The 24,897-nt window shown below is 32.0% G+C and overlaps 1 protein-coding gene across 8 annotated transcripts in view; it reads right to left on the reverse strand.

Moving 5' to 3' along the window:
• LOC126892624 (zinc finger protein OZF-like) overlaps window positions 1–22,755 on the reverse strand; it is a 151,450-nt gene extending 128,695 nt beyond the window's left edge. The window contains exon 1 of one of the 8 annotated variants that reach the window (XM_050662241.1): window positions 21,474–22,530. In XM_050662241.1, coding sequence (XP_050518198.1) covers window positions 21,474–21,675 — 202 coding nt within the window. In that variant the 5' untranslated portion in view covers window positions 21,676–22,530. Of the gene's footprint in view, window positions 1–21,473 lie in introns of all 8 variants that reach the window. The other 7 variants (XM_050662238.1, XM_050662239.1, XM_050662243.1 and 4 more) reach the window with 7 other exon arrangements.
• Window positions 22,756–24,897: the final 2,142 nt, after the last annotated feature.

Here is a 24,897-nt window from a genome sequence, read left to right on the forward strand (position 1 = left end):
ATCAGGATATATTCTAAGATCCAAGTATTTTGTTGTTAAAGCGTTCAAAATTGTAAGCGTTCCATAGTAACAATATATTATTAAAAAATCACTTTACAACACTTTTCCTCTTTTCTCCATTGAGTATTAGTTTTTGTTGTACATATAAATTATTACAATTACTGAATACATAGTTAGTGAAAAAATTATCACATTTATTAACTGAATTAATAATTTGCAATTATACAAATAACAGTTATCCAAAACATTCAAAAGCCATCTCTTTAAAGTTAATGATGACATTGTCAAGTAGAATGACATTCTAGTAATGTTTATATCCATACCAGTGTGAATTTTACTACACGTAATTTGCCGTGTAACGACAGAAAAAGTAGGGATAGCCGTAAAATATTTGCGAATTATGTACCGATGACCTTAAATATATTAAATGTTTTCATGTTGTCCATTTCTTTAAACTATACCGCTATTTTTGCATTTTTGGTAAAATTAATGATGGAATCTAATACCGATTTAACTGAGAGTTATCTGGGGAGGGAGTTACTATACACAAAGATTTATGAACTAATATAAAATATATGGAGTAAGGAAGCAATAGCTGAAGAATGGAAGAAGGAAATTATAGTAACAATCCCAAAACAAGGAGACCACACAAAACAAGGAGAATGTAACATACAGTAAAACCTGTCAATAATGGTCACTAAAAATGACAGAACTATTGGCCGATATAAAAAGGTGGCCGCTAATACCAGGTTTTGTAGTCCACAAATTTTGGTTTGGGGAACTTTGAAACTGGCCGGCTAGTTCAGGTGGCCGGTTTTGACAGGTGGTTGTTAACACAGGTTTTACTGTATAAAGTAATGACTGGTATAATAATTAGGGACAGACTATAGTATTTTTACTACAAAAGCGATATTACGTAGGTCAAAATTTTTTATGTAAGAGAACTGTCAAAACATTAGAATGTGACTTTTCATTATTGCCATGTTTATTATAAACATGAAAAGTCACATTCTAATGTTTTGACAGTTCTCTTACGTGAAAAATTTTGGCGTACGTAATATCGCTTTTGTAGTAAAAATACTATAGCAATATATATACACAGAACAAAGCATAAGAGATTACCAGTACAGTTTCAGAAAAGGAAGATCCACAATAGATGCTATCCATACTCTGAAACAAGCGATAGAAAAAACATGAGTGTGACAGAGAAACACATATACTTTTCCTAGACTTTAAACAGTCGTTTGACAAATTAAACAGAACAAAATGATTCAAGACTTACAAGAGAGTAAAATACCAAATAAAATTATAAGAATGACAGAAATGACAATTCAAGATTCCCAAACAACAATAGACACCAGAAGAGAAAGAACAAAAATAATAAAAATAAAAAATGGAGTGAGAGAAGGAGATGCGCTTTCAACGGTACTATGTATTCTATCACTACATAGACAAGATAAAAAGAGATGTCAAATGCAGAAACTATAAACAAGAATGCAGTACAAATAATAGGATATGCAGATGCCACAGTAGCAACATATAAACGGGTATTAAATAAAACCCTCCAAGAAATAGAAAAAGAAGCTAAAGAAAGCTGAGAGAACTGAAAATAAAGGAAAATAAAACAAAATATATATAAGCATAAGCAAGAAACAGAAGAATAATTAATGACAGAACTAACAATAGACACACACACAGCTTTGAAGAGGTTGAAACATTCAAATATTTGGGAGTACTAGTCAACAGAAGAAATGAAAGAGTAGATATGAAAGGAAGAATTCAAGTGGGAAATAAAGCGTCCTACAGAAACAAAAAAATAAATAGGGATAAGAAGATAAGATGAAACACAAAAATAAAAATCTATAAAACACTATAAGACCAATAATAGTGGTATATGATCTTTTTTTGACCTTTTTTCTTTCTTTTTTTTTTAATTAATTGAGTTTGGTAAAAAAAATATTAATAATATACATATTGTAGAAACCATTACAATATAATCTGTTGAACAAAAAATACCCCATGCGCATCCTACGGGACATAAATGGGATTTTTTGTTTATTTTGAAAAAGCATTAATGTGACATGTATGAATTGTAAAAAATATATAAATAGGACAATGTTACTAATAAAATTTTCCATAAGTTATATTTATTTAAAATAATTAATAATTTCATATTCTTTTTTACTTTGTAAATGCTATATAACTTTTGGTTGTAATATAAGACAGACTTTTATTTTTGATTATTGTAATATTATAATTAATTTAAAGATAAACTTCTTTAATTATGTTATCCAACATATTCATGCATATGTAAAAAAATGTAAATGTAAAATAAAATAAACTCCTTATTATTATATGCGTCCGAAACATTTACATTAACAGCAAGAGAGAAGAGCAACTGAAAGCTTTCGAGTGGACAAAGACAAAGGATCAATCATGAAATACAAGAATGGATGGGCCAAGGGAGCATAGTTGAGACATAAAAGCACAGGGAATTAGATGGAGTTATAAGCAGACCTAAACTGAGATGGAGACAAGACATGGAAGAAGACTTAACGAGTATGGGAATTAGGTATACAGCAAGGACAATCAAATAGAGAGAATAATGGAGAAAACTAGTGGAAACAGTGAAGTCACACCAGAAACTGTAAAACCAAACTCAGAATGGGATGATCTCCACACAAAAAGGATCTTCACGTGAAAACAGCTTCAGCTTCCCCGGGAGCATACAGCTTGTATATAATATGAAGGATCAGAGGGAAAAACTATGAATGTCAATTTTTTGGTCATTTTGTGGTTCTTGCGGAATCTGTCAGCTTAGAAATAGTACTACCAACCTGTGAATGACCAAGGAGATATAACAATGAGAATCGCCTTAAAAACATGTCAGAAGATTGGACGCAAGGGGCAAAAATGATTTATTTATTTATTATTTATTTTATTTTATTTATCAACGGGTAATCACCCAATTAAAATACAGTAAAACATTAATCACAGGAGATTTATAACCTAACCTAAAGTAAATTTAAAAATTTTAATCATACAAACTAGGAACATTAGATAAATAACAAACATTAACAAAAAATGTACAAAACACAAGAACATCAAGTTATCACACACAGTTTTTAAGCTGAGCTATAAATGGACCAGTAAGGATCTGTTTTTAGGTGGATGTGAGAGGTGGCATTCAGATTTTTGCGGATAAAGTTAGGTGATAACTTCGTTAATAATTGAATTATGCTCCTTCTCAAATATGCCCGGAACATTAATAAAAAAATAAAATATTTAAAAATTTCGTTTTTTTTCTAATTTTTTTGCTTATAACTTAAAAATTATTCATTTTAGAACAAAGTTGTATAGGAATAAAACAAAGATAATTAAATTTTCTATCAGATAGGTTAAAAATGTCTTAATTTATAGTATTTTTACTACAAAAGCGATATTACGTAGGTCAAAATTTTTGACGTAAGAGAACTGTCAAAACATTAGAATGTGACTTTTCATTATTGCCATGTTTATAATGAACATGGCAATAATGAAAAGTCACAATCTAATGTTTTGACAGTTCTCTTACGTCAAAAATTTTGACCTACGTAATATCGCTTTTGTAGTAAAAATACTATATCACCCTTGCTTCAAAATAGCAATAAATATAAAATAAGGGGGCAAAACAAGGCTGTCCTTATTCAATGATTTTCCATCACTTAGCTTACACTTGGAACCTTCCTAATTCGCTTAGAAAATGTTTGTAATGTGCTAAAACCGTACACCAAATTTCATTAAAATTGACTTACTAGATTTTGCAGAATAATTTTGCAATTTAAACTTTTTTTAAAAAATTAAAATTTTTTAAAATCTTGCACAACAAAAACTTGAACATACAAAGATTTGTCAATTTTTTTACATATAAAGAAGTACTCCACCTATCTAATACACTTTACAGAATTGAAATCGGATTATTTAATCAGCCTCAGCAATGTTTTAAAGTTATAAACAATTTTTTGGTTTATAAACAAATTAGTGCTGTGGCCAGGAGGGGGTGCTACGGGCTCCTTTATTTAGATGGACTTAGCCAAGTTTTTTTTACGTATTTTGACCCGTATAACACAAATTTTTTTGGGTAACAGTTGATCCGGATGTCGATAAGATTGTTATAAACAAAGAACTTAGGAATTACATAACATCGATTTTTCGCAAAATAAAACATTTTTTTGTATTTCTTGGGTAATTCTAAGAAAAAAATGTTCTTACAAGTTTTTTTGTAGGATGCATAGTTTTCGAGATAAACGCGGTGGAACTTTCAAAAAATCGAGAAATTGCAATTTTTGAACGCGAATAACGTTTGATTAAAAAATAAAATAGAAATTCTGCTGACAGCATTTGAAAGTTTAAGTCAAGTTATACCGGTTTTAATTATTTGCATTGCTAAAAATTAATTTTTTTATTATTAAACAAAGCTATTTGTTTATAAGCCAAAAAATTGTTTATAAATTTAAAACACTGCCGAGGCCCCTTAAATAACCCGATTTTAATTCTGTAAAGTGTATTAGATAGGTAGAGCACCTCTTTATATGTAAAAAAATTAGCCAACTTCTAAATGGTCAACTTTTTGTTCAGAAAGATTTTAAAAATTTGAACTTCTTTAAAAACATTTAGATTGCAAATTTATTATGCAAAATTTATCAGGTCGATTTTAATGAAATTTTGTACACGATTTAAGTATGTTACAAAGAATTTCCTAAGCGAATTACTAAGGTTCTAAGTGCCACCAAAGTGGTTAAAAAATATTAAATAACAACAGACTTATTTTGCCCCCTTATTTTGTATTTATTGCTATATTTCAGAAAAGGTAATCACTTAACGACATTTTTACCAGTCGTGTATCATACAAAATTCAATTATATTTATTTTATTTCTGTACGACTTTGTTCCAAAATGAATCGTTTTAAAGTTATAAGCAAAGAAAGCAGAAAAAAATCGATGTTTTTCGAAATTTTTAAATATTTTAATTTTTTTATTAATGTTCCGGGCATATTTGAGAAGGAACATAAGTCAATTATTATTACTGAAGGTGTCACCTAACTTTATCTGCAAAAATCCGAATGCCACCTCTCACATCCAAAAATAGACGTTTTTTCGCAGATCCTTACTGGTCTAAAATTAATTTGGAAAAGTGTAACAATCTAAACCCTCCGAATATTGGTTAGCAAACCTAGGTGTTCTGGACATGAAGGAGTTGTGTCCGTAGTTAGTGCGATGGGGTCTAATGTAAAAAGGTTGATTTAGCCTCGTTTGTCTACTGGGAACATGGAGGCTAAGTTTCTCCAATAGTTGAGGACCAAAATTATTGGAGTGTAGTATATTGTAAAACATTGTGAGATTCTTATGCATGCGTCGGATTTGGAGAGAGGTTATGTTGAGAGACATAACTGTCGTGTAGAGTTGTTTCTATATTATAATACAGGGGTGGTCAAACTGTGGCTCGCGAGCCACATGTGGCTCTTGGAAGGATAATCTGTGGCTCTCAACAGATGTACCTGAATTTCTTTTAATTTTTGTGTTTCAAAATGTCTTAAATTGCTGTCAACAAATATAAACGACTAAGTGTAACATCAGGACTGATACGACAAGTAGACCCCTTATCACTGTTGCTATTCAATTTGGTATTAGAATTTGTAATAATTAAAATATCATCTGAGCTGACAGGAGGATTTGCGAATCGAGGATCAAAACGATTGCTGATGATCTACGTGCAGTCTCTCATTCTACAAGAGACGTGAGAGGTGTGTTTTCACAACTCGAGGAAGAAACAGGTAGTTTGAGCTTTCGAATAAATAAAGAGAAGACGAAATAATGCTAGTAGCCAAAAATCCAAGACCAAGACTTAGGCATAACATAACTATTAATTACCATAACTTAGAAGTAATGCAAGAGTTTAAATATCATCAAAGATGACAACCACAAATAAAAAGAGGTATCAGCAAAGATAGCCGCGTGCAATAGAGCATTATACTACTCCCTACCATCATTATTAAGATCTGCTATTAAGATCAAAAAGCTGCTAAAAAGACAATCTAAATTACGACTGTACATGAGAATTATTCGTCCAATTGTTACATATGGAAGTAAAACATCAGCAGGATATAAATGAATTGCTGGTATTTGAAAAGAAAGTTCTCATTACTGAATGATATTTTGCCATCAAAGAGATGAATTGACAGGAAAGTGGAGAAGGCGCCGCAATGCTGAATTGGTGACTGTGTATGTACTGAAATAATCGTCAGACATATAAAAGCTAATCTTAAGACAGGGTTTTTTGAGAGACGGTAGAAAATCAGTAGGCCGTCCCATAAAAAGCTGGAACGATGATGAAGAACGAAAGAATCCTGAATTAGTAAAGGCTGCTTGTAGAATTATTTGCATATTTGAAACGACGATGTGAACTATTTTTTTGTTTCACTGTAAAATTCGTGAAATCCAAACACTGAGAGAAAAATTTAATACCTTTTTTACACTTTTTAAATAATTGTTTAATTGCGGCTCGCGAAAAATTTCAAATTTTGGAAAGTGGCTCGGACTATTAAGGATCTTGGCCACCCCTGTTATAATAGTTAATTTCATCAACCCTCTGGTTTTGTTTAAATGCAACAAATCTTAAGAACCTGTGCTGAACTCTCTTAATAGCTAGAATATGGGTGTTATAGTGTGGAGACCAAACACATGAACAGTAGTCTATGTGAGGTCTCACAAGTGAACAATACAATATTTTTATGGATGGGATATTTAGAAAGTCTTTTGCACAACGTTTGATAAACCCTAAAAGTTGAAGTGATTTTGAGACAATAGATGAGATATGGGGGATATAGGATAAGCTGGAATCGAGCACAACACCTAGGTCTTTTATCTGAGATACAGAGTCTAAAGGACAATCCTTAATAGTATAGATATGATTTGTAGGAGTTCTATTTCGACCAAAAACTATTAAGTGACACTTTTTACCATTAAGTTCCATTCCGTTGCTATCACACCGATAGCTCAACCGATCCAAGTCAGATTGTAATTTTTGATAGTCACCATCATTCTCGATTTTCAAATATAATTTTAAATCGTCAGCAAACATTAGGAAAAAAGCAAAGTGGAAACAGGAGGCAATATCTTTAACATAGATATTGAATAGAAGGGGTCCAAGATGTGACCCTTGTGGCACTCCCGGAGGTACCTTAATTTCAAAACGATTGAAAACCCTGATCATGTACTATTTGTATTCTTTCAGATAGGTAGGATAACAACCATTCTAAAAGTTGGTTGATGAATATGTAACTTTATTTTTCATTGTACCGAAAATACTTCCAGATAGACATTCATCTTTCTTCCCCCTGACCCTTCATATACTTCTACCCTAAACATTTTCATGTGTCCTTATTTTCATACCAATATTTACTGTAAGTTATACTTAATATCTTTAACTAAACCCTTGTTGGTAACGCCTAGTAATACAGGATGAAAAGTAGAAATATTTTTACTAGTTGGCAAGATCAAAGGAGCATATACAATGTACAGTAGAACCCCAATTATCTGTGAATATCCGGGCTGAGGATTGTCTGTGCTATGATTTTCAATTATGTACTCAAATGACATTTTTCATGTTTTATTGATTGAATAGAAATAGCATCAGAGTAAATCATTTAACGGAAACTCTGTGAGGGAGCCATATTGAGCCTCGGCAACATTATTCGCACTTTTAATTATATTGGCCAATTATATTAGTCCTGGTTATTGGATAATTATCAAGGCCATAGTCCAAAAAAATAATAAGAAAAAATAAGATTCAGGTTGTTATTAAAACGTAAACAATTGTATGTAGTAAATAAAATTAGTTATTAAAATGCAGTACTGCAAGCAAAATACAATTAATTAAATTTACCTTTATATAATAATTGCATACCATATCAATATTGCGGAGCAATATATAATTTTTCTTCTTCAATGACAGTAGGTATGAAATATACGTCAATTTGACAAGTTCAATTGGCAATATGAATTATTTAAGAAAGTTGCAATATTTCTCCGCTATTCTTGCACGATAGTTTCTCGTATCCCCTCCAAGTACTTGCACACCGCGAATAATGCAATATTGATAACAACAATGCTCGAGAAAATCATTTGCCTATCATCTGTTGCTCCATATTACACCATATGTGTGGGGTTTAGTTGCACGCTAGAGAAAGACACTACTCTGCTATACTCTTAACAAGTGTTTCTAAAATGGCAATATCTAGTGTAAAATGCAAAGAAATATTTTATTGATTGAACAAAAGCTGGGAATTTTAAATAGGAGTGAAAAGGGAGAATGTTTCGCATCATTATAACGAATGTATGTATCGCATCATTATAACGAATGTATGAAGTTGCAAGAAAACAATACGGCATAGCAATGAATATAAAGTGAATCTACACAATTTTATATCTCAGTCTGACACGTTTAAGAACATAACGGCAATAGGGAACTTGCATAAAATTTTAAATTCGAAAAAATGGTATAAATCACAACACAACATAATTTAGAACCTGTATTAAAGATAAAAAAGTTTTGTTTGTCTTTCGTTTGGCCCATAAAGACGACTAAAAATTCAACTTATACCAGCCGCCCCAAAACGCGCCGTGACGTCACGCCGTTGTATGTTTACATTCTACACCAATTGTATATATATTTTAAATTAGACGTTACGTCAGTAAAAAATACAGTTATGTGCGTTAAAAGTATTTTTGATCGTTTGAACTATTCATAGAAAATTTGTACTTTTATAAAATGGTTTTATTTTCAATAGTAAACCTTCTTTCCTTTCCTTCTGTATCAAACTCCAATCTCAACAAACTGGTATATGCATATTATTACAATGACATACGATAAATGTCATTAGAATATAAATATTTTTCCTTTATTCCCCGATGAAGAGCTGGCCAAATACCTAAGTAGGTGGAGATCAATAAACTAAAGAAGAAGAATATACGTAAATATAACCATAAAGGGAACCACATAGTTAAACTCTGTGATGTCACGGGCCGTTTGAACTATTTTAAGATAAAGAAGACTTTAAATTTGTACTTCTAAATTATTATGAGTTTTTGAAGTGTGAAATTTTGGAAATCTCATTTTTATACAAAACTGAACATTATTATGTAATAAAAAAAAATGTGCAAGTTCCCTATTCAACAACTTGAGAAAGCACTTTCCAATCAAGTAGTTTCTGCAGATAAGATCGGAGAACTTAACAATTTCTGGGTCAATGTGCGCTAAGTGGATTTTCCCGAACACTCCTTGAATATTAAAGAAACTTTCAAACTGATTAATCTGAAAATGACAGTTAAGACGAAGAAAATGGTAACAGTATCAATCAAAAGAGTAACTAATCAGGAATATGAGGAAGCTGCCAATATTATACTAATCTCCGTTTCAAACATTAGAATCAGTATGGTTGTATATTGCAAGCAGGATTGCTATTCTGTGCATTATCATAAACAAATCCTCCTTTAGTATTTCACAGCAGTTAACAGTGATAACCCTCTTAAAGTACCTGCCTAATACTACCTTTCACAGCAGTTGCTGTTGAGAAAATTCTCATTTAGTTTGTATTGGCCCTATCCTCCGTACACTGAATCTAATGTCTGACATGCGGATGAGATTATCTTGAGCAATGAGAACATTTTGACCTTTTTGATATTTTGAATCAGATACTTGCTCAGTGGAATTGTTAGATACAGAAGGAAAAACGAAAAGAAAGGGAAATAGTTTACCACATAAGAAAAAATGCACAACCAGAGAAGAATAGGGGTAAACAAGTACAGATTAAATATCAAAAAATTATAATAGAAAATGAAGAATGGATATGGAATAAAGAGAAACGAGAACTCAAAGTCAGATATATGAAAAATTTACAAAACTGATATACGAAAATACGACGGAAACAATGGAGACGACAATGGTCGGAATAAGGACAAAGAAACCAGAGAAGGATAATAGAATAAAAAAAATAATAGAAAACAGCAAGGGCGTGAACTAATAAATGACGAAACAATAGAAATAGGTATTTTGAATACAAGAGGAATAAACAGCGAAGAGGAAATAGTTGAAGAAATGAAAAAACTGAAAATTTACATATTAGGAGACACAGAAACAAAGAAGAAAGGAACAGGAATGAAAGAAATAAGACGGATAAATATATGGTGGTCAGGATGGACCAAAGTAGCAGTAATTGTAACTCCGTCCTACATGAAGAACATCATCAATGTCCATTTCACAAACGAGAGGATTTTAACAGTTTAACTAAAGATTAAACAAGAAAAGTATAGTTACATCATAACATATGCACCAACTGATAATACAAACAAAAATGAAAAAAATGAGTATTTTGAAAAACTTATGGGCGACGTGAATGGAAGAGTGGCAAAACAAAATGCTGGTATAGAAAAATGGCTAGGAAAAGAGGAGGAAGAGATGAGAAAAGATAACGGAACAAGGAGTATAAATTTATGCATCGAAAATGATCTGATACTAGGGAATTCAAAGTTTACACACAAAGATGTCCACAAATACAGAAGGGAAAGAGAGGGGTAGAGGCGAGAGATCAATCATTGATTATTTCCTAATTAACTCCAAGATATGGAAAGCAGTCAAAAATATTAAGGTAAAAAGGAGCGCAGAAATTGGAAGTGGCCATTATCTAGTCAATATGAGCTTTAGAATAATAAAAGACATACAAAATGACAAAAAGAGAAAAATAATAAAAGAAAAAAATCAGAAGCTACAAACTGAAAGAAATAAAAGTTAAGAAGAGATACCAGAAATGCCTAGGCTTAGAGGAACATAGGAAAAGAGAAAATAAGTACCAAAATATAGAAGAAAGATGGGAAGATTATAAACAGTCTATTAGTAGCTGCTAAAGAGACTTGTGGAGTCACAAAAATAAGTAAGAACCCCAAAAACGCATGGCATGGTGGACAAAAGACTTTGAAAAAATAGTACAAGAAATGAAACAACTGTGGAAAAAATACCTAACAAACAGAAAGCAAGAAAGCTATGAAAAGTACAAAGAGAAAAGAACAGAAGTTAAACAGAAAGTTAAAAATAACAAAGACAGAATGTGGGTAGAATTTGGAAATAAATTAACAGAAGCATTCAGTGAAAACCAGAAATTGTTCTATAACACACTTAAGAGCATGAGAAAACCAAAACCAAATACAGTAAAACCTCTGTTAACCGAAATAATTGGGGGGAAGGTCATTTCGGTTAACAAGAATTTCGGTTAAAAATAACATGGTTTTTTGTACTCTTTTTGTATCAAATTTCATAGTATTCTTGGTCAAAGTTGGTATTTAAAAATACTATGAGGTGATTTCGAAACGTGTTGTATATTTCAGGGCACAAAATATCCATGATATTTATATAAATATCAAAATATCGGATATATATGATATATATCCGATATATATCCAAAATATGATATTTATGATATTTTGGAAAACATTTCAATAGAGAAACTAAATTGACCAAAATAAAACTCTAAATGTAGAATGTAACAATCTAACAATGTAAAAGATATATTTTACTTTAAATAAAAAATACAAAAATATAAACGTACGTATGGTAGTATGTTACATAAACAGAAAACAAAATGATACGAGTATCCAAGTAACAACTAAATTAACTAAAAATATTGAAAACATTAACTTAAACATATTATATGTATTGTATTTCTATTTTTCCAAAATAACTTAATATTCTGAACATTTAAAAACAAAATCAAAATTTAGAAAATTAATTAAGATGATGGTTCAACATCGGCAGTGTCTGAATCAAAACCAGTCAAGCACCCAAGACTTAATTCTGCCTCTTCATTTTCCCTTCTTTCAGTTTCTTGTTCAGGCCAAATCCATTCCAAATTGTCATGTTTTTGGTATGAAGAACTGTTTAAATATTTAAACATGAATAAAAGTTTAGCAGCCTTTTCGGTTCCTAAATTATTTCGTAATTTGGAATTACAAGTCCAAAGCTTGAAAGCACCTTTCAATGCTTGCCGTTGAGGCTACTGCTGTAAGTAATTGGTTAATTCGTTTGAGAAATATGTTTTTTCAGGCCAAGCAGATTCAGTGATTGGAACAGACTTCCATCATAATAATGGAGATTTTTTTTATTTGGACCATACATGAAAGACGGAAAAGGTTTAGACTTCGAAGTTAGGGCCATTACAAACGGAACTAAATATGTGTTGATTGAATTTAAATATTCATAAGCCTGTTCTTTTTGTTCGGCAGTAAGTCTTTCTCCTAAAAAGCGATGATCCAGTAAGTTTGCCAAAAAATGAGGTGAACCTAGAGCCATATTCCTCCTTTTGTAATAATAGTTCTTAATTTGAATTAGTTGGTCTTGATTGATTTAAATTCCTGTTAGAAGGCAAGTCAACGCAGTTGCGACCTTGCCGCTTTTTAACCTTCTTATGTAAAAATTAGTACGAAATCAAATACTGATATATATCACGATATATACAATATAAATATCATGATATACATCACGATATATATCAGTGGACATATATCCTCGCGCCCTGGTATATTTAATTGCATTCTTTAGTTGTATAAAAGCAAAGTTGACGAGGTTGACAAATTAACATCAAATTGTTTCCGTTTTGCGATAAAAATTTACTTTTTATTGACGAAATTATTAAAACTGTCAGCTGTTTCGGTTAAAAAGATTTCAGGTAATGGAGGTTTTACTGTACATTGAAAAAACGTGAAGGATAAGAATGGAAACATACTTACAGAAGAGAGTGAGATTATGGAGAGGTGGAGAGAATCCTTTGAAAAACTCTTGGAATTGGAACAAGTAGAAGGAAATAAGATAGAACAAAACAAAAATCAACACACCCCACAAGAGCAACAGGAACAGATAGGAAATATAACACAAAAATAATTAACAAATGCAATCAACAAAATAAAGAAGGGAAAAGCACCAGGACATGACTATATAACTGCAGAAATGGTCAAATACATGGATGAAGAAAGACAACAAGAATTACTAAACATCATGAACCAAGCTAAGAAAGAAAAGAAAGTACCACTAAATTGGCAGATAGGCATTATAACACCATTGTATAAAAAAGGAGATAGCAAAGAATGCTCAAACTACTCTTTGAGGAGAGCCAGAGTGGTTTCAGAAAAAAAAAGAGGAACGAACAATCAGATTTTCATGAGACAAATAATAGAAAAAGCTCTTAAAACAGAAAAATAAATACATGCATGTTTCATAGATATGAAAGAAGCTTTCGACAGAATTAAAAGAGAAGATATTTGGGAAATACTAGAGAAGAGAAAAATTGAACAACATCTAATAGTATGCATCCAGAGTTTATACAAAAAAACGAAAAGCTATGTAAGGACAACAAATAAAAAATCAAAAGTATTCGACAACAACATTGGATTCAAACAGGGTTGTGTCCTGAGCCCACTACTCTTTAACCTAGTACTTGAAAGGAAATACAAGGCAAAAAACGCAGAAGTAAAAAAACAAGCCAGAAAAGATAAATGAAACTATATAAATGAGATGCTAAATATATCAGAAGCAGCGAAAGAAAACGGCTTACGAACACAATATACAATCATACGAAACTTAACAGGAAAAGCACAACGCAATATATGATAAGTAAAGGATAAACAAGGAAATAGAATAAAAAATGAGAAAGAAATAATCCAAAGATGGAAGGAATACTTCGAAGAGATATACTAAGCATGAAATAACTCAAATCATAGAAGATGAAGTAGAATCACCAGAGCTAGAAGTGAATATTGGAGAAATTACAATGGAAGAAATTGGAAACACCCTAAAACTACTAAAAAATGGCAAAGCTGCAGGAATCGACAATATACCCATTGACATAATAAAAGCAGACACCGAGCAGTCAGTAGAGATGCTACATACACTTTTGAATAAAATATGGACGGACGAAGAATTGCCAAAGGAGTGGAAAGAGGGATTGATTACAAAAATACCCAAAAAAGGAGACCTGAGCAAATGCAACAATTGGCGTGCAATAACACTACTAAGTGGCACATCCAAAGTGCTGACCAAAATCATTTTGGAAAGATTGAAGCCGGAACTAGATAAAAAACTGAGAAACAACCAAGCAGGCTTCCGTTCCAACCATTCCACTATTGATCACATTTGCACCCTTAGAATTATCTTGGAACAAACAAATGAATGGAATAAAGATATAGATGTGAGTTTTATCGACTTCGAAAAGGCCTTTGACCGTGTAAATAGGGCACAGATGTGGAAAATCCTTAGATTATATGGGAAACCACAAAAAATCATAAACTTTATTAAACTCTTCTACGAAGGATACAAAGCCAAACTAGAACATTCAGGTGAAGGATCAGAAGAAATATCCATAGAAAGTGGAGTCAAACAGGGTTGTGTACTATCCCCTACCCTATTTCTTATTATGATAGATTGGGTAATGAGGAAAGTAATCAACGATCGAACAGGCATCAGGTGGAACCTTTTCAAACAGCTAGAAGATCTCGAATTTGCAGATGACATCTGCCTGATAACTGAACACCGAAATCATATGCAAGCAAAAATTGACAAATTGGCACAGTACTCTGACACGATCGGACTTCGAATAAACACAGAAAAAACTAAACTTCTAAAAAATAATAACCATCCAAATAATAAAATAATGATAAACGGTAAAGAAGTAGAAGAGGTAGACAAGTTCACATATCTGGGATCTGTCATGGAAAGGAGCGGGGGGTGTAAAAAGGATATACAGACGAGAATAACAAAGGCGCAACATGCATTCAACGCTTTAAATAAAATTTGGCAAACAAACGAAATATCGGAAACAACAAAAATTACAATCTTTAACAGTTGCATTAAAAGTATACTGCTCTATGGAGCAGAAACATGGAAACAGGACGAAAATACAACTAAAAAACTACAAACATTTGTAAACAAATCTCTAAGAAAAATCCTGAAAATATACTGGCCAAACAAAATAACTAATACAGAACTATGGGAAAAGACAAAGCAAACTAATGTATCTACTACAGTCAAGGAAAAAAAATGGAAATGGATCAGCCACACTTTAAGGAAATACCAAAGCAGTATAGCAAGACAAGCACTTGAATACCAACCAGAGGGGAAAAGAAAGAGGGGCAGACCAGACAACGGCTGGAAAAGAGCAACAACGAGAGAACACGAAAAAATTGGACTAATATGGGGCGAAGTCAAAAAGAGAGCAAAAGATAGAAGAGAGTGGAGGAAATTAGTTCACAGTTTATCCAGAGAACAAAAACAAAAGAAGATGCGCTGTCCCGGCCAGACAGCAATCTTACACTTTTGGCCAAGAAACGCATAAGCGCCCAATACTCCACAAGGAGGGATGGAACGAGAGAGAGAGAGAGAGAGATGACGTAATAAAAAAATGCAAACACAAATGGAGAAAATATAATGTAGGATATTCGAAGTTGAGAATGATACAAATGACAGAACTATGCTACGCAGACGACTTATTGATCATTGGGGAGTCAGAGAAACAATTACAAGAAAATATAAACATATTTTAGGAAGAGCTAAAAATCAGAAACATAATAATAAACAAAGAAAAATCAAAAACAATGATAATAGACCAATCAAGTTAGTAAAAAATAAGCCGTTTTTCGACATAATTGAAAAGACGAAGTTTGACAGTTGAAATGTGTAGTATGAGATATTACAAAAAGGCTACCATCTTGGGATTCATCAATTTTTTAGTGGAACATTTTTTAAATAAACAATCAAAACGTCAAACTTAGTTTTTTGCTCATAACTTAAAAACTTGTTTATTTAGAAATTTGACGTCCACAGGTAACTTTTTCAGAAAAAAAAGATACATCGAATGAGATACACCAAATTAAAATCGGTTAATAAACAAAAAAGTTATTGCAAAACGGACGACAAAATCACTGTTTTTGAATATTGTTAATAACAATTTTATTGTTTATTAAAATATGTTTCAATATACCTAAACTTGAGGGCATTATGGTGTTTGAATGGTGTGCAAAAAATGGTCCAGATCTGTTAAATAGTTTTTGCAAAATTTAATTTGTTTATAAAATTTTTTGAAAAACGAGCTAAGTTCTGAGACTGGTCCAGTTAATATGGCTGAATGTATCTCAATAATCAGCGACTCATTTGCTTCGTTAAGATGTATACTAATACCCTATGAAAAAAAAGTAAAAAAAATTACATGTACGTACACAAAATTATTTGTTAATAAATAGCAGTTTTTAAGCTTATAAACAATTACAATAATTTCGTAGAAATTAGATCAAATTAAATGGCAATAAAAAATATTGAAAGCTGGTTAAAATACAAAACTTCTAAAAAAAATTTTTAGGTCCTACGACCCTTGGGGTCTGAGATAGCCCCTTTTTTTAACAAAATCACTGTTACCTTAATTAACAACACTAAGATCTGAAATTAACCAATCTTTTATAAGAAAAATCAAAGTTTTTAACAAAGTTTTTTGCAAGAAAAAATGATAAAAATTGTTTAAACAGTATTGTTATAAAGAAAGAGTATTTTGCATTCCGACTAAAGTAAAAAAAAATGATGGGCGCAGCCGAATGAGAATAAATTCGCGGACTAGCATTCGCTAGCGCTAGACCGTTGCAGCCCATTTTTAACATTGACAGTATACCGGATTTGAAGCTTAATATTTATATATTTTGGTAGAAACTTGAATTTTATGAATATTATTATGTTGCACATTTATTTAGTAAAATTATATTTTAAATAAATGAATTTAAAAAATAACAATAAAAAGGCCACAAAGTGAAAATATGCAACAGAAAAAAGTTACGCAACCTTATAGACGAGTGGTACGTGGTACTCCCCCCCAAAAAAATGCTCATTTCTCGAGATATCAACCACGGTGTGGTGAATGGCTAATTTTGGTCTTGCTTTATACTTTTTATGGTGCTGAAAACGAAAATGAGTTTTATTTTAAATTTTAGATGGGGAAACATTGTCAAAATCGCAATTTTACCCTAAAAATAAAAAAAGATAAAATCATTCTTAAAATTAAAAGTTACACCACTTTTTTTCTATAAAACATTTTGTTCTCTGTACTCTAGATTTTAACGTAAAATTAATTAAACAGCTAAATTTCAAATTTTGTTATTTAACTTTTGCGATTAAACTTTGCAATTCAAGAATCTGCACCTTTTACTTCAAACAATTTATAACTTTCTTTATGGCAAGACAGAAATATTGAAGCAGGTCCCATTGTCTTCAGAAAGGTGAGAAATATATACTATAAAAATATCAGAAAAAAATATTACAATGGAACAGAAAATTAAACTCAAAAAAACGTGATTTTTTTTTATTTTTAGGGTAAAGTTGCGATTTTGATAATGTTCCCTTACGTAAAATTCAAAACAACCCTAATTTTAGTTTTGAGCACCATCAAAAATATAAAGTATGACCAAAATTAGTATCAGTATCTCGAGAAATAATCTTTTTTTGGGGTGTGCCACTCGTCTATAAAGTCACATAACATTTTTCCTATTGCATATTTTAAATTAAATTTTTTTGGAAAACTTCTTCATAAATTATATTTTATTTCTGTGTTAATTAAAATTATAAACTAAAAAGTTTGTCACTCAACTTTTTTAAGTAAACATGAAACTAACGAAATCTGACGACAAAATGTTTAAAAATTAACAACTTCTCTTTTAACGTGTTGAGTCATTTTGGACAAATCTCATTGTTATCTAAATGCTTCAAAGATAACACAGTAAAATTTTCAAAAGGAAATATTTACAGCGACCAAAAATACAGTGAGTTAAAATTGAAAAATCATCAAAATTGATTTTTCGCATTTTTGCATAAAATTTGATTTTTGAACATGTTCCACTAATTCTAGAAAAAAATTAACTCCATATTCGGATTCAGAGACCTCGAAAACATAAGGAATGACGAAAATTTGTCATTCACCTTAAAGTGGATTTTTGTGGTCGGGATAACGTAATTTTAATAGTTGATGCGCATGCCGGTCGCCAACCGCGCCCACTATTCAGTCAGTCGACTACGCCCGCTATTTTTTACTTTAGTCGGAACGCAAAATACTCTGTGTTTATAACACTCCTATTTAAACAATTTTTAACATTTTTTCTTACTAAAAACTTTGTTAAAAACTTTGACTTTTCTTATAAAAGATTGGTCAATTTCAGCTCTTAGTGTTGTTAATTAACGTAACAGTGATTTTTTCAAAAAAAGGGGATATCTGAGACCCCAAGGATTGTAGGACCTAAAAATTTTTTTTGAAAGTTGTGTATTTTAACCAGCTTTCCGTATTTTTTATTGCCATTTAATTTGATCTAATTTGTACGAAATTATTGTAATTGTTTATAAGCTTAAAAACTGCTATTTATTAACAAATAATTTTATGTACGTATATGTAATTTTATTTTACTTTTTTTTTTCATAAGCTGTTAGTATACATCTTAATGAAGGAAATGAGCCCCGGATTATTGAGATACATCCGTATTTTTTATTGCCATTTAATTTGATCTAATTTGTACGAAATTATTGTAATTGTTTATAAGCTTAAAAACTGCTATTTATTAACAAATAATTTTATGTACGTATATGTAATTTTATTTTACTTTTTTTTTTCATAAGTTGTTAGTATACATCTTAATGAAGGAAACGAGCCCCGGATTATTGAGATACATTCAGCCATATTAACTGGACCAGCCTCAGAAATTAGCTCGTTTTTCAAAAAATTTTATAAACAAATTCAATTTTACGAAAACTATTTAACAGATCTGGACCATTTTTTGCACACCATTCAAACATCATAGTCCCCTCAATTTTGGGTGTATTAAAACGTATTTTAACAAACAATAAAATTGTTATTAACTATATTCAAAAACAGTGATTTTGTCATCCATTTTGCAATAACTTTTTTGTTTATTAACCGATTTTTATTTAGCGTATCTCATTCGATGTATCTTTTTTTTTTCTGAGAAAGTTACATGTGGACGTCAAATTTCTAAATAAACAAGTTTTTAAGTTATGAGTAAAAAACTAAGTTTCACGTTTTGATTGTTTATTTAAAAAATGTTCCACTAAAAAATTGATGAATCCAAAGATGGTAGTCTTTTTGTAATATCTCATACTACACATTTCAACTGTCAAACCTCGTCTTTTCCGTTATGTCTAGTAAAATCCTAACTTGATTGGCCTATAATTGGAAGACAAAAAGGAAAACATCAAATAGAAGTAGATGGCAAGTAAATTGAACAGGTAGACAAGACAGATATAAGTATTTGGGGGTAATCATAAGCCGGGATGGAAAATTAGAAGATGAGATAAATGAAAGAGCTGCAAAGACTGGTAAGCTGTACAATGATATTAAGAGTAACTTTTTAAAAAAGAAAGAAATACCTAAGAATATAAAAACGGAAATAGTAAAAAAGATTGTGAAACCCACTCTAACATATGCCTGTGAATCTTGGGCATTAACAAAAAGGAAAAAGAATAGACTAATAAGCACAGAAATGAGAAGGAAATGTGGAAGAAAACGACAGAGACAGACCTAAAGGTAGATGAGTTCTGGATTAAGTAAGGGGCCGTACAAGTATTACGTAACGCAGGTTGGGTCAAAAAGCTTAAAAAATTGTGTTACGTAATACTTGAATGCCCCATTAGGATGCGTTACATAGGGGGGATGGTGGGTCAAAAATCTTCAAAAACTGCGTTACGTAATACTTGAACCCCCCTAAGTAAGTATACTTGCTCAGAATATCTCAGAAGATTAAATAAATTGAAGACTTTGAACACAGGCGAAAGTGGAGCCGTCTTTAAGGAACAAAATGGAAAACCAAAGGCATGCCTTGAGGCGAAAGATTTCAAAGAAAATCTCTGTGTGTATGGAGAATTCTGTGGAGGTATTCGGAAATTTCAATACAAATTGATTTTCTATCTGAAGCCTTGGAAGAGGGACTTCAAGTTGATTCAATTTATACTGACTTTTATTTATTTATTTATTTATATGGGCAAGCCCAATTCGGTAATACATTAATAAGATATTGATAATTACAGTGTTGAATATATAAGAATAAAATGAGAGAGTACAAAACATTTAAAAAGACATGACAAAGTAAAATAATTACAAAACATTAATTACTAACAAGTAACAAGGTTATGACATTGCTAAATATTTAATTTGGTTAAATGGTTCTTAAAAACATCAACAGAGTTACCAAAAAGTAAAAGGTCACCTATGGAGTTAGCAAGTCTAAGGGCCGGTTGTTCGAACGCTAATCAACATTGATTACTATCAAATACTTAATTACTGTCACAACTGTCAATGTCAACTTTGGTTGGGTTGCCGAAAACATAATTATTGAAGACAATTATGAAATTAGTTAATCAATTATGTTAATAATTGTTATGTTAATTGACTAACTAATCTCATAATTATAAATAACTATGTTTTCAGCAACCCAACCAAAGTTGACATTGAAAGTTGTAACAGTAATTAAATATTTGATAGTGATCAATGTTGATTAGCGTTCGGGTTGTTTGAACGCTAATCAACAATGATCATTATCAAATAATTAATTACTGTCAATGTCAATTGTTAAAACATAATTAATTACAATTCTGAGACTATAATCAATTAATATAACAAGAATTATTAACATAATTAATAATAAATCTCATAATTGTAATTAATTATGTTTTCAGCAACCCAAACAAAGTTGACATTGACAGTTTTGGTGACAGTAATTAAAAATTTAATAATGATCATTGTTGATTAGCGTTCGAACAACCGGCCCTTAGTGTTCTAGGAACAAAAGTAAAATATGAGTAATTATATCTATGAAAAGAAATATGAAAGGTTTGAATTTGTCTTGTTGATCGTGGTGGAACAAACAACAATATTTTAGCAAGGAGTTCAGGGCAGTAATATATGCCATTGATAATATTAAACAATAAGGAATTTATAGCTATGTTCAGAGATATGCCATGCTTGTGGCAAACTACATCTAAAGATTATCATGACTGTATAAAAAAAAGTTGCTTACCAATGATTAGCGGAAGGAGCCTCTAGCTAACAAGGACTATGTAATTAAACAAATTAATAATATCCGTAGCAGTTTTCGGAAAGAATTAAAAAAGATCAAATAAGCCATTGCGTAAACACACAAACTGGAGTGCCTTAAGGCTGGCCTTCGTATATTTCATAGTGTGTGGAGACCCCCACATTTTTGGGTTCGCCTCAAGGCATGCCTTCGGTTTTTCCGTTGTGTGTGGAGCCACCTTAAGAGGTGAAAGACGGTCCTGGCCACGGCCGGATCCGTAGAGCACGGATAATCGGGGTTTTACTGTACATAACTAATGTAATTGTTTGTTATCTACTTACCATCATCTTCTATTTCAGATTTGATTGGATATTCCTTTACGTCTACATATTCAAATGCATCATGATTTGTGCTTTCACTGGTAGGCTCCTCTTTAATTTCAATTTTGAAGGAATCCGGTAGAATATCACCCACATCATTATCTAGTTCTCTTTTACACGTCGTCTCACCAACTTCTTGTTTTACTTCCGCTGGATTAAACATTATAAATATTATTTTATATGTTTCAGATATTTGTTTACCGTACAAAAACAAAATGTCTGCCTACAAACGACAACCGACAAGGACAAGACAAACTTGACAAACACCATAGATATAATAACACAATAGATTAGGCCAGGTCCGAAAAATAGCGTAACGCGGAGCAGTTCGGGTCGGTGGTCTATCTATCTCTCTCTACCGGCGCTTAGCTTTCTCTCTCTAGCATATGATGGCCGCCGCCTGTGTGTCACTGTCGTTCCGTTATTCCCACCTCTTGGTAGATACGCTCACACTCGCACGACAGAAGAATGATAGCTAGACCACCGTACTTGATATCGGCGTTACACCCCGATGCATTGAGTGGCATATGACTAGCCTGATCTATTTTCTTTACATATCTCTGAGTTCGGGTAGGTGGTCTCTACCGGCGCTTAGCCTTCTCTCTCTAGCATATGATGGCTGGCTCCGTATTTGCCAAATACAGCATATCTGGCGCCGCCTTAACGCGGAGCAGTTCTGTTCGGGTCGACGGTCTATCTATCTCTCTCTACCGGCGCTTAGCTTTCTCTCTCTAGCATATGATGGCTGCCGCCTCTGTGTCACTGGGTGCGTTCGGACGACCATAGCGGCTGACTGTCAGCAGAAATCGGCTGAGTGGTTGTATCCAGCCGTGATAGGGAAAGCTTAGTAAATCTCTCAGCGGCTGACTTCCAGCGGTTACGTCTGACAGCTACTGCTGGCTCAGCTGTCCAGCCGCTGTGGTCGTCCGAACGCACCCATTGTCGTTCTATTACTCCCACCTCTTGGTAGATACGCTCACACTCGCAGGACAGACAAAGATAGCTAGACTACTGTACTTGATATTGGCGTTACACCCCGATGCATTGAGTGGCATATCCCTAGCCAAATATATTGTTGACATATCTTTGGGCTACACAGTGGTTGCAAAGAGCGGCCCATACCTTACCTAGTCTATTTTTATTATGTCTGTGTGCCGTTTTGTTTCACAAAACAACAAGTTTTGTTTACACAACTCTAATCTGTCATTTGTCATTTTTATTCTGTGTTGTGTGTTTGTCAGAGATATGTCAACAATAGATCAGGCTAGGGATATGCCCTTAGAGCATGGAAAATTTTATACCTCCCCAAAATTTTCCATGCTCTAAGAATAAATATGCCACTCAATGCATCGGGGTGTAACGCCAATCCAATATCAAGTACAGTGGTCTAGCTATCTTTGTCTATCGTGCGAGTGTGAGCGTATCTACAGTATTTCTCATGATCATCTTTCAGTGCGTCACAGTTTTTCGATTTCTTTCTAAAGCATTAAATTGTATGTGACAGAAAAAAAGGCACGTCGGTGATTACATTTCGTCGGTGACATTTTTATAACATTTATTCTAGTTATTCTAGTTGTCGATAGATGGCGCCATAATAAAAAAATATTTTTTTTTTAATTAGATAATAATATTACAAATATAATCTGTATAATTTATAAGACTATACAAATCAAAGAAAATATTGTCCTTTTCATGATCATTTTTCAGTGCGTAACAAATGATAGGAAAAAGGGTAAGTCCGTGATAATACACATTTATTCAAACATGATATTTTAGTTAAATCTGACAGTTGTCACATTTTATTTTCAATTTTTAATAAAAACAAATCAAATGTGTTTCTTGCATTTATAAAATGGTATTTTCATTGATTTGTATAGTCTTATAAATTATACAGATTATATTTGTAATATTATTATCTAATTAAAAAAAATTATTTTTTTATTATGGCGCCATCTATCGACAACTAGAATAATTACCAAAGTAATCACCGACGTGCCTTTTTTCTGTCACATACAATTTAATGCGTTAGAAAGAAATCGAAAAACTGTGACGCACTGAAAGATGATCATGAGAAAAAGAATACCATTTTATAAATGCAAGAAACACATTTGATTTGTTTTTATTCCAAATTGAAAATAAAATGTGACAACTGTCAGATTTAACTAAAATGTCATGTTAGAATAAATGTCATAAATGTGTATTATCACGGACTTACCCTTTTTCCTATCATTTGTTACGCACTGAAAAATGATCATAAAAAGGACAATACCAAGAGGTGGGAGTAATGGAACGACAGTGACACAGAGGAGCCAGCCATGATACTATAAATAAAGTTATTTATAGTATCATGCTTTGAAGTGTTGAAAAGACCGTCAACGTACGGGAACACGACAAATATTCGACACGCACTAAAAATTGGTCAATGCCAAATAGCAATAGCAACCCCTCCACACTAATAGGCAAATATAGTCGGTTCGCTAAACTCAGACACAACTGGCCATCAACTGGCTATTGATTTAAGTAGGTAATTTTTTTGTTTTTTGCCAATTTTGCCAAAATTGGCAAAATTACTAACTATTTGGTAATTATTAACTATTTAGTAATTATTATTTTGCAAATTTTACCAAATTGGCAAAATTACTTACTAAAATCACTAGCCACGCAAGCATTTGTTCGGTATTTACCAAATACCGCATATCTGGCGCCGCCTCCCAGGCAACCAAACGACGTTTTTATAACGTAGATAACACGTCATAAAAATGACCAATTGACGTGTTTTTATGACGTAGTACCGACGTTGAAAATCACGTGAATTTGTCTCATCGATTTGACGTCAAAAAGGTGACGACTTTTATACGTCGGTAAAATCACGTCTTTAATACATACTAACATACTTTCAAAAAGTGACCTCTTTCAGATGTTTCAAAATAGGTAGTATAAAAAATAGGTAACATGAAACCTATAGGTCTACGTCCCATGTGTCGAAGATATTATACTACCATTTGTTTAAGATCGCTTGTGGATTAGAAGCAATCTAACATTGATTCTGCATGATTGTACCAGCCCTCGCATTATAGAATTTTCACTATTTATACAGGGTGAGGTAGATAACTGGCCTATTAGAAATATCTCGAGAACTAAAGGCAACAGAATCATGAAAATTGGAATAAGGGGGTTTTGAAGGATGATCTATTAAATGAAAATATTTTCATCTCTTTGCAACTTCCGGTTATACCGGAAGTTGCTTATAACTTTTTTTTTTAAATGGGACACCCTGTATATTTTTACATTTTTGGATTCTCTCCGATGTCTTCTTTCTTAAAATATAAGGTTTTGTAATTAAAAATTTAGCTATACTAATGATTCTTAACAATAGTAGAGTATA

Source organism: Diabrotica virgifera, chromosome 9 (genome assembly GCF_917563875.1).
Source record: "Diabrotica virgifera virgifera chromosome 9, PGI_DIABVI_V3a".
In the NCBI taxonomy this organism is placed as follows: Eukaryota; Metazoa; Arthropoda; class Insecta; order Coleoptera; family Chrysomelidae; genus Diabrotica; species Diabrotica virgifera.